Source organism: Protopterus annectens, chromosome 1.part1, assembly GCF_019279795.1.
Source record: "Protopterus annectens isolate FY-2018-M chromosome 1.part1, PAN1.0, whole genome shotgun sequence".
Lineage (NCBI taxonomy): Eukaryota > Metazoa > Chordata > Ceratodontiformes > Protopteridae > Protopterus > Protopterus annectens.
Window position 1 is genome coordinate 631,917,750 of NC_056726.1, and position 19,986 is coordinate 631,937,735.

The 19,986-nt window shown below is 40.5% G+C and overlaps 1 protein-coding gene across 1 annotated transcript in view; it reads left to right on the plus strand.

The window, feature by feature from the left end:
* ASRGL1 (asparaginase and isoaspartyl peptidase 1) overlaps positions 1-19,986 on the plus strand; it is a 757,546-nt gene that overhangs the window by 418,467 nt on the left and 319,093 nt on the right. Inside the window, exon 4 of the mRNA XM_044077290.1 lies at positions 9,936-10,078. Coding sequence (XP_043933225.1) covers positions 9,936-10,078 — 143 coding nt within the window. The remainder of the gene's footprint in view (positions 1-9,935; positions 10,079-19,986) is intronic.

A 19,986-nucleotide genomic window follows, 5' to 3' on the forward strand; every position in this document is an offset into this window, starting at 1 on the left:
ACCATATTAAATCTCATTTCCTTTCCCCTGTCCATATTTCTTCTTCACATGTCTCCTGATCTTCTTGCTTTTCCTTATTCTGGGGACTCACTCCATCATGCTGTGATGTAGTCTGTTTTAAACATTCTACATTAAATCCTTAACTTCGCAGGCACTCCATAACTTCAACTTCTATTTCTTTAACTTTTACTTTACTAATCGTCTTTTCTACATTAAATCTTTGTGCTTTTAGTCTTTTTATTGTGAAATTTTCCATATCTGGATGCCTTTGCCTGTATTTTACTTTGAATATCTTTGAAACTGCTTTCTGTATATTAGTTAACTTGGCTTTCTCCTTTGCATAAATATTGCTCCATATCAAATCACTGTTCCTTTCCCATATCCATATTCCTTTTTTATATTTTTCAAATATCTCTAGGTTTTGTTTATATTTTCTCACTTCCTCAGAGGCTTCTTTTTCCAACGAGATCAAAGTTTATTGATCTATATACTGTTTTTCAAAAATCTGTTGTATTAATGAACGCAAATTTTTATTTGTAGCTTGTGACAGTTTTTCCTACGGAAGTATTTTTCTCCTCAAATTTCTCTCTTAATCGTTTTGTATATCTTGTGTCTGGAAATTCTGGGCTTTTTACATAATAGTAACAATACATAATTTCTTTCTTATCCTGAATAGTCCACTCTGTCGTCTTTATGGCTCTACTTTGACCAATCAATTTTTGTTGTTTTTGTCGACTACTACTTCCTTCTACAACAGGGAGACCCCTTTGACTCATCCTATGTCCTTTCAGATACGCATAACAAATCGATGCAAACAAGACTTATTTTGGTGGATGAATCCAAAAAACACCTATGAAGTCATCTTTTCTCCCCCTCTCAGCCCAAGGCCATAGTGACCACAGATGCTTCCCTGATTGGGGGGGGGGGCATTTCCAGGGAAAGACAGTCCAAGGCACTTGGGTCCCCCATGGAGACCAACCTGCATATCAGTGTTCTAGAACTGAGGGGAGTTCTTCTAGCATTGCAAGCATTCCAGTCTGTCCTCCCAGCAGGGACAATTGCTATCCAGTCGGACATGTCCATAGTCTGGTATATAAACAAACAATGGGGAAACAAGTCCTACCCATTGTGTCGAGAAGCCATGAGAATTTGGCAATGGGTGATATCTTCCAACCACTTTCTGGTAGCAGCACACATTCCCGGGGATTTTAACGTAATTGCAGATAAACTGAGCAGATGCATTCTTCTGCCTCACGAGTGGTCTCTCAACCCTGTCATAGTGGTGAAAATTTTCAGTAGCTGGGGCCAGCCTTGCTGCGATTTATTTGCATCTCCCACAAATCACAAATGCAGCAGCTACTTTGCCCTAATTCTCCTGCAGGGGAAGTCCCTGAGTGGTGCTCTAGTACATTATTGGTCCACGGGACTTCTTTATGCTTTCCCTCCTCTTCCTCTGATCCCACAATTTCTAAAGAAAGCTCTTTGCTTGAGATACAAAGTAATCCTCGTTGCACCCTACTGGCCCTGACAAGTTTGGTTTCCCTTTTTTTGGTCTCACCTAATGCACCAACCATGGATTCTGGATCCAAGTCCGCAATTGCTGTCGCACCCGCAAGTGTTGATACATCCAAACATATCAAGTCTCAAGCTGACAGCTTGGTTCCTCCACTTCCAGTAATTACCAGGCAAAACAATCTATCCTCCCCTGTACATAACATTCTTCTGCCTTCCCATAAACCATCCACCAGGAAACTTTCTCAGCAAGTGGAAAAGATTCATAATTTTGCCTTGAGAGAAGGGAATCTACCCCTTTTCAGCTCCACTTACTTCGGTACTGGACTATTTATCGAATCTAATGCATTCAGGAGAAGCAGCTTCAACTATTCGAGTACACCTGGCGGCTATTTCTAACTTCCACAATGGTTTCCAGGACTAGTCCTTGATTTCTCACCGTCTCTGTAAAACCTTTTGAAAGGTGTCATGCACATTAGACCACCCTTCAAAGAGCCAGTCAATCCCTGGAATCTGACAGTAGTCCTACAATCCTTGACTTATCCTCCTTTTGAACCTGCTGCTACTTGTAATATAAATTTTTTATCCTGGAAAACTTAATTTTGGTAGCTATTACCTCAGCAAGGCGAATATCTGAACTACAGGCCTTATGCATAAAATGTCCTTACATGGTTTTCCATAAAGAAAAGAGTATCTCTCCAGACTAATCCCACTTTCTTACCCGAAGTCATTTTGGATTTGACTATTAATCAAACAATTGATCTGTCAGCCTTCTTTCCAAATCTTTCTAACAAAGGAGAATATTCATTACATTTTCTTCATGTGCATAGGCAATTGTGATTCTGCTTGGACAAGACTAAATCACTATGAAAATCTGACCAATTATTCGTATCCTTCTCAGGACAAAAGTTGTGAAGATCTGTTTCCAAAGCGAATCTGTCTAAATGGTTGAGAGATTGCATTTGCTTTACCTATCAACAAAACAAAGCTGTTTTACCAACTAAGGTCAAAGTGCATTCAACCAGATCAGTTGCAGTATTTGTTGCCTTCCATGCAAGAGCTTCTATGGATGACATTTGTGTAGAAGCAACGTGGGCAACCCCTCATACCTTTATCACTCATTACAAATTGGATGTGGTCTCCAGGGGAGAGCTTCCTTTGGTGCAGTGGTGCTCTGGAATATCCTTCCATCGGGCCTCCCAGGAAATAAAGCAGCTAGGGACTCTGTCCCATCAGTAATGAATGAATGAAGATTAACAACATCAGATAAAGAAGTTATGTTCTTACCATAACGTTCCATCGCTGTTGTTGATTCATTCATTACCTCCCGGCCGCCATCCCCCTCCAAAAGACTCCTGGAGGTTCGAATTTGGTCTTACCTTATGATAGGGAATTTGCTCAGATAAAGCCTCCGCTTTCTCTCTTTCTTTCTAATGGGCAAACTCGATCTGAAGTCATAGAGAGAGAGGCACTATGGTTAAGCTTAGCTTGAGAGTTTTTTTGGCTGGCGTAAGCTTGTTATAATGGCCGACTCATTTCTGAGGATGGAACCGATACCTATCAGTAATGGATGAATGAAGATCAACGACACAGATGGAACCTTATTGTAAGAACATAACTTCATTATCTGATGTTGCCAATTTTCATCCTACCCTCAACTGTTGGGTTTTGGAGCTGATCCTTAGATCCGACTCGGCTGTTACTTTAGCTTGTGGCCACCAAAAAGCTCTCAAGCTCCTCTCTTACCCATTATACACCAACCCCTAACATGTGTCAGATCTCGTTTGCCACTTTTTGCAAAAGATGTAGTCAGCCTGAGGTCTTGAGCTTGTATTGAAATGTTTTTTTTTTTTCTTGTTAGTTTCTCTCTTCTTTAACATATAAATATATATTTCCCTTACCCTTTACACTGAGTGTAATTCTATTTTACCACAGTTAATATTTTTTTTCTTATATTCTATAAGTATCTTTTTCTATAGTACATGTTAGTGTAGTTCTTTGTAGCATTGATGGTATTTCTTTTTCCCTGTAACATGTTAGAAAAAGTGATTACGTTTTCTTTTTCCTTATCCCCTTTTCTGTCAGGATTCATCATGTCTGATAAAGGACCTGCCAGCTTCAAACAGTGCCAGAAGTGTGGGCATACGTTACCACTTTCAGATGCCCACACTGTGTGTTTATTGTTTAGGACCACAACATCTGCAAGAAGATTGTTCTGTCTGCAAAAATTTCAGTCCTACGGCTGTAGCAGATAGAAAACATAAACTAATTTTAAAGGGATAGCTTCTTTTGGAGAGGCTATCACTGGAGCTCAGTCCCCTAAGACTAAAACTAAAGACAGTTTGACTAAGTCTCCAAGACCGTCCACTTCTTCAACTCCTTCCTCTGAGCTGCCAAAAAAGAGACTGGAGAAATGTGCTAATTTCCGCTCCCCTTCGGATCTAATGAAAAAATCTTCTGATCCAAGCTTTTCAGATCTGAAGATACTACCAAGAACAAAATATTTTCCATCCTAGGATCCAGTGTCTTCTAGGGTTCCTTCGCACTTTCTGAAGAAACAACATTCCAGGTCAGCATCCCTTGCCTCATCTCATTCATCCAGACATCTAACTGAGGAAATAAATGCCTTAGGGCAGATAGCCTAGTATAAACCTATGAACCTATGAACCAATGAAGATGCAGACAGAATGATGAAAAGATTCCTCTTGCTGCAGATACAGATAGGTGTTCTTCTGGCTCCTACCCCCTTTGGTTAGGGAGCCCATTCATCTGTTACACCACCATTGCCTGCATCTTCTCTGATCCCACTAGTTGTTTCAGAGTCCCTGGATCTGAACCTTCTGGGTCCATCTGGTTCAGATCCAAAGGTACCATTATCTTTGGATCCGAAGTTATCATTATCTTAGGATCAGAAGATTTCTGTGAGTGCACTGTCTTTGACTTCTTCAGATCTGGATGAGTCTCGGAGCCGAAGCTGCCATGTTGGGTCTGAGGCACCAGAGTCAACTCTGAGGTTCTTGGAGGCATCTCTGCCCCTCAGAGCTTCGGCATTGGATAGCTTCGCTCTGACTTCCACCTCAGGGAGGTTGCTCTTGGGGCAGATGGAGGCAGTGCTCCAGAAGCCTGCCTTCTTGGACCCTCTGTCTTCTTTTTCTTTTGAGAAATCTGCTATGAGATTGTGAAGATAGTGTTTTCTGTTATGGCAGGATTGACGGATCCATTCCCTTTGGATCTCCAATCTAATTCTCAGATGTCTGTATGCCTAGAGCTACATCATTCTATTCCACAGGGACAGCCAGCTCAAGGCATCCAGACCACCCAACAGGGTCATGCAGTCTGTTCTGACACTTCATCGGAACATCCCACTGAGGAAGTCCCTTGGAAGAGGAAGTGCAAGTGGAGGCACTTGGACTTTGCAAGAATCAGTCACTGACGATACTGCTTTTGATGAAGGAGAAGGGTCCCCATGATCACCTTTGGAAGACTTCTCATTTGGATACATTCTCAAGATGCTTAAGCAGAGAAGTAGTTGGTCCCTTCACTGGAGGAATCAGTATTTCTGGAAACTTTTGGAGCTGGCCTGTGTACCTCCTGGGTTACTTTGACCACAGATGAGCTCATTGATTTGGTCTCTAGGAGGGCATGGAAGGAACTTGACTCAGTTGAGCCAGTCTTTAAGAGGCCAGATCAGATTTTGGCAACACCTGTTTGGAATGAATTTAGGAGTAAGGGGGTGTCAGCAGATGCCATGGTTGTGGCAGCAGCCACCAAGAAGGAACTTGCCTGAGCAAAATTCATCTGTTTAGCCCCCTAACAGGGAGTCTAAAACAACGGGCAGATTAGGAAAGAGTTTTTATGCATTAGCGACCTTTGCTCTTAGGTCGTTGAACTATTTGGCACATTTTACTAGGCTACAAAGGGACTTGATTAAGGAACTTACAAAATCCCTTTCTGGGACAATTACTGCTAAGGCCCAGTCTTCTGTGTTCCCTGAGTTAGCTACCCTTCAATCCATTTCAAATTCATCCATGAGTCTTATCTAGCATGGAGCCGAAGAGACCTCAAGGGCAGTGGGTTCAGGCATATTCATTAGGAGGCATGCCTGGATGTGCTTATGTGATTTTGTGGAGCCTTTCAAGTCCTCTTTCTTTGTGCACCCTTTGACAGCAGTTCATTGTGTGACTCAAAAGCAAAAGACACACTCTCCAGGTGTGAGAAGGATGGAAAGACCCTCTCTGCAGTGGGCATATGTTTTTTGACCCCTCAAAGATCTTTTTCTGGGACTCAACGAGGGGATCAGAAGATGTGGTTCAGAAGGTCCCAGGGTCCTTTCCAGGACACAAGTGGAGATAGTTCCCCTAGGGACAGAGGGGAGAACTCTAATGGATGACACCATCCCAGTGGTAGAAGAGACCCATAAAACCAGGGGTCCAGAGATTCTTTCTCTGATAGACCCCACCAGCACTCCTGAAAGAAGGGCTAATTGTTCACCACTGAAGGCATTCTGGGAGGGGGGTCTACTATCCCTGCACCCAAGAGCTTGAGTAGAGATAGCAAGAGATACTTAGGTGTAGAGGATTATTTCCAGAAGTTATTTAATTCCCATTTCCCTCCTACCTCCAACTGTATGCAAAATTCCTGATGTTCCACCCAGTCAGAGGAAAGCAGCAGCACTAGAAATACATAAGCTGCTAGAAAAATATCATCCAAGAGGTTCCATCAGACCATTAAAATATGGAACATACTCAAGATGCTTATTAGTGGCAAAGGAAACAGGAGACTGGAGACCAGCTTTGGATCTCAACACTTTGAACAAGTCAGTTCAACAAATAAAGTTTCAGATGGTCACAGTTCAGTCCATTCTAACCTTCCTGGGCAAGGACGACTGGATGTGCTCAATAGACCTTCAGGATGTATACTATCACATAAAGATGAACAGACAGTCCAGAAGCTACTTGTGCTTCCAGCTGGGAGCCAGTCACTATCAGTTCAGAGCACAGCCCTTTGGCCTCATCACAGCCACCAGGGTGTTCACCAAATGCATGGCAGTGGTAGCAGCTAACCTAAGACTGCAAGAACTCAAAGTGTTTCCATATCTAGACAACCAGCTCATTGCTCTTCCAAGCAGGCATCTGCTAATAAGAGCAAGAGATCACATACTTCAAATTTGTTCTCATCTGGGGATAACCATAAATTACGAGAAGTCTCAGTTACAACTAACTCAAACATGAGAATTCATAGGGGCAGTCTTCAACACGATATCAGTGGCAGCTTCTCTTCCTTTCTCAAGAGTACAGAATATCAGATTACAAGTCAGAATAATAATTTGCAGTACCAAAATTTCAGCCTGATTGATCCTTCAGGTCTTGGGGTCAGTGTCGGCTTTCATAATCTTAGTTCCTCTAGCAAGATTTCATATGAGAATTCTTCAGTGGATGCTAGCAGCAAAGTGGTCGATTCTTTACCAGTGCATGTCAGGACAAATAAGAATCACTCATGCATGTAAGAGATATCTCTGGTGGTGGATTCAGATCAGGTTCTATAAGGCTGTCCTTTCATTCTCTCTCAATCCAAGGCCATAGTGACTGTGGGGGGGGGGGCACTTCCTGGGGAAAACAGTCCAAGGCACTTGGTCCCCCAAGGAGGCCAATTCGCATATCAATGTCCTATAGATAAGAGTATTTTTAGAGTTGCAGGCCTTCCAGGATGCTCTCCCTTTAGGGACAATTGCGATTCAAACAGACAATATGTCAGTAGTTTGGTACATCAACAAACAAGGAGGAACCAGATCATACGCCATGTGTCAAGAAACACTGAGAGTGTGGCAATGGGAGATCTCATGTAACCACTTTCTCATAGTAACACACATTCTGGGGAAGTCCAGTGTGATAGCAGACAAATTGAGCAGATCCATTCTTCAACCTCATGAGTGGTCTCTCAACATGAAAGTGACAGAAATGATTTTCCATGAATGGGGCCAGCCTTGCTGTGATCTTTTTGCTTTTCCCCTAAACAACAAATGCAGCAGCTACTTTGCCCTAATTTCCCCCTATGGGGGAATCACCAAGGGATGCTGTACTCCATGATTGGCCCTTGGTGTACTTTATGTTTATCCACCAATTCCCCCAAGTCCAAAAGTCCTGCAGAGGTTGAAGAGCAAAGTCATCCTCATTGCATCTTACTGCCGTTGACAGATTTGGTTCCTCTTCCTATGGCCTCATCTGCTTTACCAACCTTGGATTCTGGATCCGATTCTAGATCTCCTGACTCACCCGACAGGGTATGATTCATCCAGATATCTCAAACCTCAAGTTGATGGTGTGGTTTCTCCAATTCTGTTAATAGCCAGACAACCAGTCCTCTCTTCACACGTTTGTCATATTATTTTATCTTCCCATAAGCCTTTTACAAGAAAACTTTACACAAGTAAATGGAAAATGTTTGTTTGCTGGGCACAACAAAAACACATTGAACCTTTCTCAGCTCCTGTACATAGTATGCTTGAATTTGTGGCAGTGATTTTTAATGAGGGAGTTAGCTCTTTGACAGTTAAAGTTCAGTTAGCAGCAATCTCTAATTTTCATACTGGATTTGAAAATTCTTCTGTGGCTTCTTCTAAAATTTGTAAAGCATTTTAGAGGGGCACACTCCTGCCTAATCCCCTGTATAAAGCTCCTACTTCTCCATGGGATTTGAATTTGGTACTGCAGGCCTTAATTCATTCATTCTCCCTTTGAACCAGCAGCTAAGTGTGATCTTAAGTTCCTGACCTGGACAACTTTCTTTCTAGAGGCCATTACCTCTGCTAGAAGAATTTCAGAATTTAAGCATTGTCCTTTAAACCTCCCTACTTGGTCTTTCATAAGGAAAGAGTCACATTACATACCAATGCTTCTTTCCTTCCTAAGTTGGTGTCAGAATACAATATCAGTCAGTTCATTAATTTGTCAGTTTACTTTCCTAAATTTACAAATTACAAACAGAGGTGAAAATATGTTGCATTTGTTGTATGTTCACAGAAAACTATGTTTTTACTTGCATAAAACAAAAATAAATTAGAAAGAGCAATTATTTGTGGCCTTTGCGGATGCCAAATTGGGAATACCAGTTGCAAAGGTAACCTTAGCCAGATGGCTGAAGGATTGCTTATCATTTATCTACAGCAAATTGTGACTATCCTTACCATGACCTTTAAGAGCCCATTCAACTAGGTCCATGGCAACGTCTTCAGTGTTGCTCTCTAGGGCATCCATGGATGACATATGTGTGGCTGCAACTTGGACCAATTCTCACATCTTTATTACCCATTATAAACTGGATCTGATCTCAGGGGGAAGAGTGGCCTTTGGCTCAACTGTGCTCAGGAATATCCTTCCTTAGAGTCCACCTGGGATTTTAGGTAGCTGGGGACTCTGCCCCAACAGTTGAGGATAGAATGAAAATTGACAACATCAGATAAAGAAGTTAAGTACACACCATAATATTCCATCTGTGCTGTATATTTTCATTCTTCCTCAACTTCCTACTCACCAACCCCCAACCTTTTTCACAATTAATTTCTGAATGAATGAGAGTTTATAAGGACACCGCTGTCCTTCATGTTGTGCTCCAGGGATGGTTTCTTCTGTTAGGAGCTATGTAGTAGTACTTTATACTTTATGTCAAACAGCAAACAAGATCTGAGGTATGTTAGGGGTTGGTGCCTTATGGGTAAGGGAGGAGAGCAAGAGCTTTTTGGTGGCCACAAGCTAAAGTCGAGTCAAGTCCAAACCCAAGAGTTGAGGAAGAATGAAAATGGACAACACAGATGGAATGTTATGGTGAGTACATAACGTCTTTATTATTTCCTTATTTGTATCTATGTGTATTATGTATAGCTGCATTCTGTCTTTTGCCCATTCAGAGAAGAGAATGGTCATTTGAAGATAATTCATTTATCCAGGTATCTGAATCCATGTACTGTGTGTGTGTGTGTGTGTGTGTGTGTGTGTGTGTGTGTGTGTGTGTGTGTGTGTGTGTGTGTGTGTGTGTGTGTGTTCATTCATGGTGAGCACTGCATAGATATGTACCACTTTTTTTTCAAAGGTGGGATGGGATTCATATTCAAGAGATTGCTTTGTGGAGTGGCTCATGGGTAAGGATGCAATGCATAATGCATTATTTTTGAATCCCCACATCCTTTGCATGGCTTCTGAGTAGTGGTTTGCTATGCATACTGGATTATGAATCCGAACCATGGTTTATATAAACCTTTTGTTGTACTTCTGGAAATTGTTTGGCAGACACTGTGCATTTTCTCATTCCCTGTGACAGCTTGATTTTCAGCAGAGATTTTTTCAGTTGTTGCAGTATAAAGAAAAAATGTTCATATAGCATTCTAAGACCAACTGAACAAACTAATGTAATTCTTTTCTTTTGTCTAGACTGGCCATGTACTGCTAACTGATCGTGGTGCTTCTCAGTTTGCTAAAGCTATGAATATTCCTGAAGTTCCTGGAGAGTCATTAATAACAGAAAAAGCGATATTGCGGTGGAAAAAAAATAAGAAACCTGTAGACTGTGAGCAGTATGTACTGTGTTTAAAATTATTTTTTACTTTGTAATTGGCTGCATTTATCATTCCTTTATTCAGATCATTCTCTTGTTCTCTTTCTTAAAATGTTTTCTAAAATTCTGTTTTATCTTGTTTTTAAATATAATGCCACTTTTAGCTACATTTTGTAACATTTAATATCCCTCTGTGCATTGTTCTGTTTTTAAAACAGAATATCAACACACACATGTTTTTTTCATTGTGTTACATTCAGTATTTCATTGTAATGTTATCATTTCTGCTGCAGTGGTACCTTCTCATCTGACAATATTCAGATAAGGATCTTTTGTAGCTCCTGATTAATGTTGGTTTTATGTTGTATTCACAACAAGTTGGATTGTCTACAGCTACAAACTTGTAAGATGTCATTATCCACTTGTTAAAATGGCCATTCAGACTTTTTCATTCTTTATCTGAAAAGTTCACCTCCAGGTTTGCCCTTCTTTTACATAGATGTTTTAATTATTGGGTACCTTAATTTGGCAAACAATTTCTTTTTAAAGAGGTCTTTATTCTGTTGGTTATTTTTTTCTGTATATGAAGTATTTTAAGGCATTTTTTGATAGAAAAAGATGATTTCAGTGGGCACCTTAATAGCTAGATCTGCATATGGGTTCATACTCTTTTCCATTCAAGTTCAGTACTTTGTCTTTGAGGTTCCCTCATTTAGGGAGGCACCATATGTCAATGCATAATGTGCATGCTGCTCTCTAGAGAGAATGTTGGATCACCCCCATTGTTTTCTGATACTTGCACAATTTGTAGCTTGAGCCGACTTACATTGGTGTAATTTTGCTGTACTTGGTATCTAAAGTTGCAAAATGTTTTATATGTTCATGTGGCTGCAAAAATGTGAGCAAGACATCCAATAACATGTTCTTCTGCTTGGGAAAACAGTATGACATGAAGTACTGCCATAATTGTAACCATCTTAACCCAGCCACATACAGATGTCGGGGGGGAGGGGGTTGGCCTATCTTTGTACCAGAATGGACTATCTGAAAGTTCTTTACACAGTCATCCAGGAAAGTCTCCCAGAGACATATCTCTATCTCCAGTAGAGCACCATCAGAAGTCCAGAGAGATGGCGAGTAGGTGTCAGTCAGGCCTCTTGGCTCAGTCAGTTTTGGAATTGGCTGTTTAGTTCTCATATACAGTGACTCATCATTCATTAGGGGCCCTCTAGGTACTCTTGTCACCATCTCAGAAGATAGTGAATGGGCTTCTGAGAGGTGCAACAGTCAGATCCTATTCCTATCAGGGTGTTAATGACTCTGTCTCTTCTGTCATTCAGCAAGACCATGTCTTTGGCTGGTCTGATTCCCGAGAATGACCTTCTTGAGCTGCCTGACTATAGCTTTGTTGTTGTACTCATGAAAGTGGACTTAACCCTGGTCAGGTTCCAACCAGGTTTGATGATTCATGTACAGCAGAGTCTACCAGGTCTCCCCACACTAAAGTTCATGTCTTAGAACTTGGATTTCAGACAGATGTTTGAAGTCTGACAGGGCCCATTCTCACAGATGCAGGCAGATACCCTTAGGAAATATGACCTGATGCCAGCCGTGAGCCTAGTCAGGTCTTTCATGATCATTCACTGCCTTTGGTGGGTTTGTCCCTGATCACCAAGACCTAGTCATCCAGCACCTGGTATAGTCCCTTGCATTTTTGATCCCACACACATCTGCTGTAGAGAAGTTTTATTTCTTCTTGAGTTGGAGGGATGCAGGGGACTTTCTTTCTCCTGGGTTCTTAGTATGTGGAACTGGAGGCCATTATGTCCATGAGCGGTAAGAACAGTTAAGTTCTTCCTGCCCTGTTGCCCACTCCCCATGGCTGACCCCCTTCTTTGGAGAAGCTATGTGGCTCATAAAGTCCAGTATGGACAAGTTAGTGAGTGTACACAGAAGAAGTAGGAAACGTGGGCTGTTAATTATATTGATCACTGCTGTTGTTACTGCAGCAGTGATCATATTGATCAGTAGCCTTAGCTATATGGGTTATGTCCTGCCTGCTTCAAGGCAGCTTTCATAGGCCCAAACTGTCTGGTAGCTTGAGCTGAGCTGACTAAAAGATAAGTTTGGGTGCCAAGCCCTTCAGAGCTTTACTGCCTCCAAAGAATATGCTCTTCTGAGACTTTCAAGGATTGATGTTCTGCTTGTGCTGCTCCTTTGCTGGCCAGGTAAGTTCCCTTGGGGGAAAAACTTCCATTCAATAATTTTTGTTTGTTATTAATATCTTCTTCTTCTTCAGGAAAGTTATTTTAAAGCTAAGAGTTTGAATTTTAATAAACTGTCATGAGACAACTGTACTGTACTTTTAAACGGGAGCAATGTTTTTTTTTCTGTCACTTTAAAAGGTGTTTAAAGTAACTGAAAACCATTTTTCTGTGGAGAAATCATACTTATTTTACTTTGTGGGCTGGCAGTGTTTTTAAAGTGCTTTTTATTATATTTTCTGTTAAAAAAGTGACTTAGACTTTTATTTTTTTACAGGCACTTGCTTGCTTTCCCCAGGAAAGAGGCACCATTTTTGGCTTGACTGTGGAACAGTCTGTCAGTCTTTTCAGCCACAGAAAGAAAAAGTTAAGAAACAGCCTTCGCCATCACAGCATGCTAACAGTTTGCTTTAGCTACAGATGGATTGAGTCTGCTGTAGCCATTAGATCCCTCTTGTGTAGCACCTTCAGCCACTATGAACTGGGGACTAACCACTTCCTCTGCAGCTGTTGGAGTCCCCTCACTGGGCAAGGGAGAGCCACAGTCCTGTGAGAGGGATAATTGAAGGCTGCCCTGTCTTGTCAGAATGTTGTACCAATCTATGGGTAAGCTGCTGCTGCCACTGATAACACCATTGATCTAATTTTTCCTGTCAAAAAGAAACAGAAAACTAAGCATGTATCTACTTCTCAAATGTTGTTAGAGGGAGTAGTTTACTGGGTTTGGCTCAGGGTTAAATTCAGGTTATTAATCCTTCTTATACATTAGTTTCTGGTAAAAGAAAGAAGGAAACCTCCTTTCCTAAAGAGGTTCAAGATTCTGAATCTGGACAGGAGGATGAAGGGACAGATATAGGGTTTTCTTCTCAGATTTCTGATTCAGACTCAGAGGAGATCTCAGTTTCTGATTCATGGTGGTGGTGGTGGGGGGTCTTTCTTTCTGAGGCTGTAGAATGTGCCAGTGTTTTCAGTGGAAGACACTGAGGTTTCTCACTCCCACAAAAAGTAATATAAGCTGTTACAGAATGAATTTTGAGAACCTGCACCAATTCCTTTGCTTCTGTTAACTCCGGAGGATATGTGTGTTAATGCCTACAATTTTCGTGATGGACAGCTGTCCCTAAAAAGGCAGATACGATGTATAAAGCCCTTCGGTCTTCTATGTTTTTATACAGTCTTCCCAATACTGATCCAGCAGCTATAGCTTTAGTTAATCCTTCTGCTGCTAAACACTTAAATTCCAATTCTACTCTTTCTAAAAAGGATGGGAATATTAACTATGGGGAAAAGTGCATGCCTCTGCAACTTTTATTTTCAAAATGTTGAATGGTCACGCTTGTATGTTAAGGTTTGTTTTGACTAACTGTGAAAGTATGAGGACTATTTTATCTGCACCTGTATCTGGTGAGGAAAAATCTGCTTTAAATAATATTTCTTCTGTTGTTGAAGTCATGTGTGCATGACTCTGCTGATACTTCTAGGGCTATGACCACTGGCACTATTTTGAAGAAGTTTAAGTGATTGCATTTTCAGAAACTCCTGGATGATGTTAAAAATAGATTTTCAAATTTTCCTTTGGTTAGAGATTTAGGTTTTAGCCCTTCTGCTGTAGAGGTGATCAAAAAGTGTGACGAAAGGGGTAAGCTGATACAGGGGATCTCTAAGATTTTTCAGCCCTCCTTTTTCAAGTTTTCAAAGGATTCTCTGATTCCTCATACAGTATTAGTAAGAAATAAACAGTCTCAATAAAATACAGGTAAACAGATGTTTAAAAAGAAATGGCAAGGGATTCCAAGAAGAATTCTGTAAACTTCAAAAACCAAGGACAGTCAGATATGTCAAAATGAGTATTTAGGAGACTTTGCCCCCCCCCCCCCCACAGCAGCCGATTTTCTCTGTTCCAGGGAGTAATTGCAAATCTTCCACAGCAGTCTTTTGTTTCCACTTCAACTTCATCAAATGCTGTCCCGGTGTGTGATAGGACCAGCTCTCTCTTCCCAGGTTGGAAACTGGTTTTATTGAAGGAATTTTTTATTGCCAAAGAAAGAAAAATGCTTGGAGACCACTTCTGGATCTTTCTTTCCTAAACCTATTTGTGATGCTGCCCAAATTCAAAGTGATGACACTTACCTGCTCTTTTTCCTTATTCAAGTTTCCTTGTAACATTAGATTTAAAAGATGGTTATCATCACATTCCTGCTCATCCAGACTTCAGGCATTTCTTAAGGTTTTGTGTGTCTGGATCACATTACCAGTTCACTGCCTTACCCTTGGACTATCCACTGTACCAAGAGTGTTCAAACAGTGTATATCTCTAATTATAGCTCATTGCAGGGTACAAGGTATCCACATTTTCCATATTTACATGACTTTCTTATCTTTGCAGTCTTTTTGCAAAATTTCAAAAATCTCTCTCTTGGGTGAAAAATCTCTTACACATGCTGGGATTCCAAGAGAACATTCAAAAATCTTTCCTGTGAGCAGTCAAGATTGTGTTTCTAGGATTTTAACTGAGCACAACAGTTCAATGAGCTTTTCTTCCAGGGGGAAAATATATATCTGTTTCTAGGGTTTTTTGCTCTGACTTTTCTCACCAAGAGGCAATACCTCAGGATTTTGGTTCTTATGGCTTATATGGTTCTCATGATACCCCTGGCAAGACTCCACATGAGAAAGATACTGTGGTGTCAAAAGTCTCTTTTAGTCCCAGCACCAATGCCCCTTGACTTTTTAGATCCCAGGGCTGGGGTTTGACAGAAACAACAGATATCCCTGAATCCAGGACTCTTTTTCTTCCTGTTCCAAAGCAGTCAGTCACCACAGACACCTCAGATTTCACTAGAGGAGCAGTTTCAGGAGAGTTAAAAGTGCTAGGTACGTGGGGCACCAAGGCCAGAAACACGTTCATAAATATAGAGGAGATGCTTGTTCTGATCAAGGCACTCAGCTCTGTGAATCATGGGACCTCTCCATGTTGCTACAGAGAGTACTACAACTGTGGTACATCAACAAGCAAGGGGGAACCAAATTGTACCCTCTCTGCAGACTAGCCAAGTTAGTGTGGGATATAGATTCACAGCATAGTCTTGCTTTACAGCCATCCTACATTCCATCAGAGCAAAACTGTGTGGCAGACAATCTAAGCAATACAAGGGCAGACCCTCACGAATGGAAACTAGTTCAGATAGGCTTCCAAGATTTAATCCATCTGTGGGGAGTTACTCAAGTAGACCTCTTTGCATCCTTGCATTCTCTGTGAACAATCAGCTGGCAATATTCTGCCCCATGAATCAATGGAAGAAGGTTTGGAAGAAAGATTCTTTTTCTTTTCCTTGGACAGGAAGGTTCCTGCATGCTTCTCTACCTTTTCCACTAACATCCAGAGTTGTGGTGACTGCCTTCTGACTTGGCAACCATTGTTCCCCCTTCTTTTGGAAATGGCCAGGGCAATTACCACAAACTTCCTCACAGACTGAATCTACTCGCACAAGAATAGGGGTGTTTAGTACACTCTGTCACCAATCAACTCCAGTTGACTACCTGGATGATACGGTCTTAATTCTTTTTAGGCACCTGTTTACTGAGGATGTGCAGCAGGTACTAATGGAAGCAAGAAAGCCTGCTACTAGAAAATCGTATATTAGCAAATGGGAAAACGTTTTCTAGTTGGTGCTAACCTCATAACTGGCAGTCATTCAGGGCTAGTTGTTTTCTGGTTTTACAATATTTGTGTGAGTTACTTTCTTATGGCCTGTCTTACGCCTCTCTCTAGGTTCATTTATTGACCTTTTCAGCATGTCTGCCCATGGATCCTCCTCTTTCAGTGTATTCTCTTGTCCAAATGTTTTTGATAGGGCTTTTGCATTACAGGCCTGCAAAACAATAGGTGATGCCTCCTTGGGATCTTAATTTTGTGTTAGAGAAGCTAACAGTTGCTCCATTTGAACCAGCTAACTTGGCTGACTTGAGGTTCTTAATATGGAAAACTGTTTTTCTCTTTGCACTGACCTCTGCAAGAAGGATGTCTGAGTTGCAAGCTCTTGTAATGAGTCATCTCAGTCTTATTTTCCACGGGGACAGGGTTTCTTTGAGAATTAATCCTTCTTGTATGCATAATGTGGTATCCAAGTTTACAACTGTCTATCTCCCCATGTTCTTTCCTAAACACAAAAATGAGGTCAAAAGGATATTCCATACTTTGGATGTCTACAAACAACTCTGGCACTATCTTGATGGAAGTAAATCTTTCAGACCTTCAGATCATTTCATTTCTTGTGAAGATAAAAAGAAGGGACATTTGGTGTCAAAACAGACTATTTCCAAATGGTTATCTAATGTCATTACCTTCTGTTGTACTCACCATAACAAATCCATTCCAGGAAGGGTCAAGGCCCCCTCTACCAGGGCCTTGACTTCATCTGCGGCTTTTTGGAAAGCATTGGATTCCAGAAGTGTTTTAGAAGCAGAAACTTGGTCCTCTGCACATACATTTACAGAGCAATATTAGCTTGATTCCTTTTCTAGGTCTAGATCAGGCTTTGCAAGGTCCATTCTCCAGGGGCTCATGGACTCTTCTCTGTGCACTTTCCAAACGCAGTAAGCTAGGGTCATATACCTAAATACCTAAGGATACTGCAGCAGTGATCATTATGATGAACATAGTACAGTTGTGTAAGTAAACTTACAGTAACAGTATATGTTCATGTGATCGCTACTTCAGTAGCCACTCCCTCCTATCTGTCCCCTTATTTTTTTTGGTCTATTGTTTATGTCAGTGTGTGGTTATTTTTTTTTTTCTTCCTGGCATTGTCCTTTCTGAGCCCAGCCTTCTTCTCATTGTTGGCAGGGTAGCTCTGGAAGGCTTGGCACCCAAACTTGTCTTTTTGGCAGCTCAACTCGAGCTGGCAGATGGTTTGGGCACATGGAACGAGCTAAGTAGCTTTAGAAGCTGGCTGGCTTCTGTGTCCTAGGCAGAATATAAAGCATATAGCTAAGGCTACCATTTGAGCATCTGCTATCAGGATGTGTTTACTTACACAACTGTATTTTATCCTGCACAAGAGCCAATCATCCAGGATGAAATAACAGCCTGGAAGCATCTAAACTGTGTCCTATGGTGGTTTTCCAAAATGCAGATTGTATTTTTTTTATTTTATTTATTTGTTTATTCTTTGTTGACCAGGTTATTCCCACAATGCTAGTAGCTTATTTTCAGGGGATTGGCAAGATGGTATTTATATTACTAAGGGAAATTTGGCCAAGGCATCAGTGAACTTCCACTACCTTTTTGTGTACAGAGACACTATTGTTGGCATTTCCAGTTCGGGTGCGTAGGCAGCTCAGAGAAGCAGAAAGGAATACGGCGAATGTGTGTGTGAGGTAGAAGAAGCCAGAATGGAGAGAAGGAAGGAAGGTATAAGTGTGGAGGTAGTGGAACCTTTACAAAAGACATTGGTAGTAGAAGAAAAAAATGGCAGAAGGAGTGTAGAAGTCATTCATATTGTTTAAGAAGGGAGAGGCAAAAGAGAAGAAGGAAAATACGGTTGTAAGACCTTCACAAGATTCAGAAAGTTTGATCCAGGAAAGGTTGTTTGAAGGAGATTCTGTACAACAAGGATATATTTTTACAAACCTCCAATTGGGAGGGTTGTGGGATGCTTACTTCTTCTTATTCTTTCACCTTTTCACGGTTAGGGGTCGCCACAGCGGATCACCTGTCCACTCATGATTGGCAGTGGAATTTTACGGTGTCAAGTTGTCAGCCCGGTGTCAAACCTTCCACAGAAGGCACACACATGCACACACTCATGCCTAGGACCAGTTTAGAGTGTCCAATCCACCTACAGCATGTCTTTGGGATGTGGGAGGAAACCGGAGCACCCGGAGGAAACCCACGCGACCACAGGGAGGACATACTTATTTATTTTTATTATTTATTTTACATTTGTTAACTGGGGGTGTCTGACTGAGCCAAAAAGGCCCTTTTTCAGCAGAGGCCCAGGGAGAAAACCTCCACACAGAAAAATAATTACAGATACATTTAGATATTTAGACATGATCAGTATACACACAAATTACAATAGACATGTTTTTACAGTGGTATGCAGCACATCAACAGTTACAGTGGAGAGAAGAAACAAGAAAACATTAATTTAAAAATAAAGGTAATTAATAGATTTGTGGTGTACAGCTGAAATTTGGAACATAGGTAGAATACATACATAGTATATAGGTACAGTACATACATTGTACATTAGCCAGTGTTTGGGAGTAAGAATGAAAACTGTTATCAAGTACTCTAGGCTTAGTATATGTGTTGAACCAGAGTGAACTGGAGAGTGAGATGGCAGCTTTGTAGGGTGAGATTATAGACAAAATACAGGAGGAGGTGAAAGAAATAGGAAACAAAGAAAAAGTTGTATGCTCAAACAGTAAAGGAAGGAGAGAAGTGAGTGAAAGAAGGGAGAGAGACAGCAAGAAGACAATTCATGGTAAGGGTGAGCAGTAAAGAAGAAAGAGCTTAAAAGGTATGAGGTTTGGGACACAGTGATTGCAGCTCTTGGCACTTCACCAAAACAGGTAAGCACCTTTATACATATTAATAAAGAGATGTATTGTGGCATTTTGTTTGAGACAGGACAGTACATGGAAAAATTCTTGAGAAATTTGAGAATGAGAAAAAGTGCAATCCTTGGAATTTGTATGTAGTACAAACATTTAATAGAGAGACAAAAAAAGGATTATTATGCAGTTTCAAACTGAAGTTGAGAAAGTGTTAAAGGACTGCTTAAAGACTATATGTAGAGAAGTGATGGACTCTATAAATATTTATGATGATAGAGGTTTATGGACTGGAGAATGGGATTATGGAGTGATTTTGAAAATGGAAAATGAAAAAAATGATACATATTCCTAGTGTGATAAATGAAGAAGGAAACAGAAGTTGTGTTAAATATAGGGGACAACCAAAAACATGCTTTTTTGTGGAAAACATGATCATCTGATTAGTAATTGGGATAAAAGAAAATGTTTTCTTTGTAGAAAGCCTAAGCTAAGAAATGTGATATGATATGTTAAAAATGTGGGAAAATGGGACATCTGGGTGGATTGCAAAGAACATTATAGAAGATAAAGAAGAGTGAATACAGTAATGTGTATATAATTTAGGTAGGAGTGTAGAAGAAGAGTATGAAGAGCAGATTGATATACAAGAAAATAAAGAAAACTAGCTGAAAATAATGAAGGGGAAGAATTGGTAGAAGAAAGAATTGAAGATGAATATGTAAACTGGAAAGTGGTAAGAGATGAAAAGAATTATATAGGGAAAAGGGTGAAAGAAAAAAAATTGAGTGCAGTTTTGAAAAAAGGGCAGAGGTGAAAGGAGATAATAAAATTATATTAAAAGAAAGCTGAAAATCTTTTCTATAAATGTTGATAGTATAAAGAATATTAAAAGAAGAATATGTGTCTTAGAATGGTGTGCATTACTTGATATGCATATAATTATACTAGAAGACACAATAATATTAACAGAAGAAGAAGAAATATTACAAACAGAAGAATTATGGAGTGGAAACATTTGGAATATGGGAAAAGAAACATGTTAAGGTATTGCAATGTTAAGTAATGAAACAGTAAAAGTTTTAGATTGCACTATAGTAGA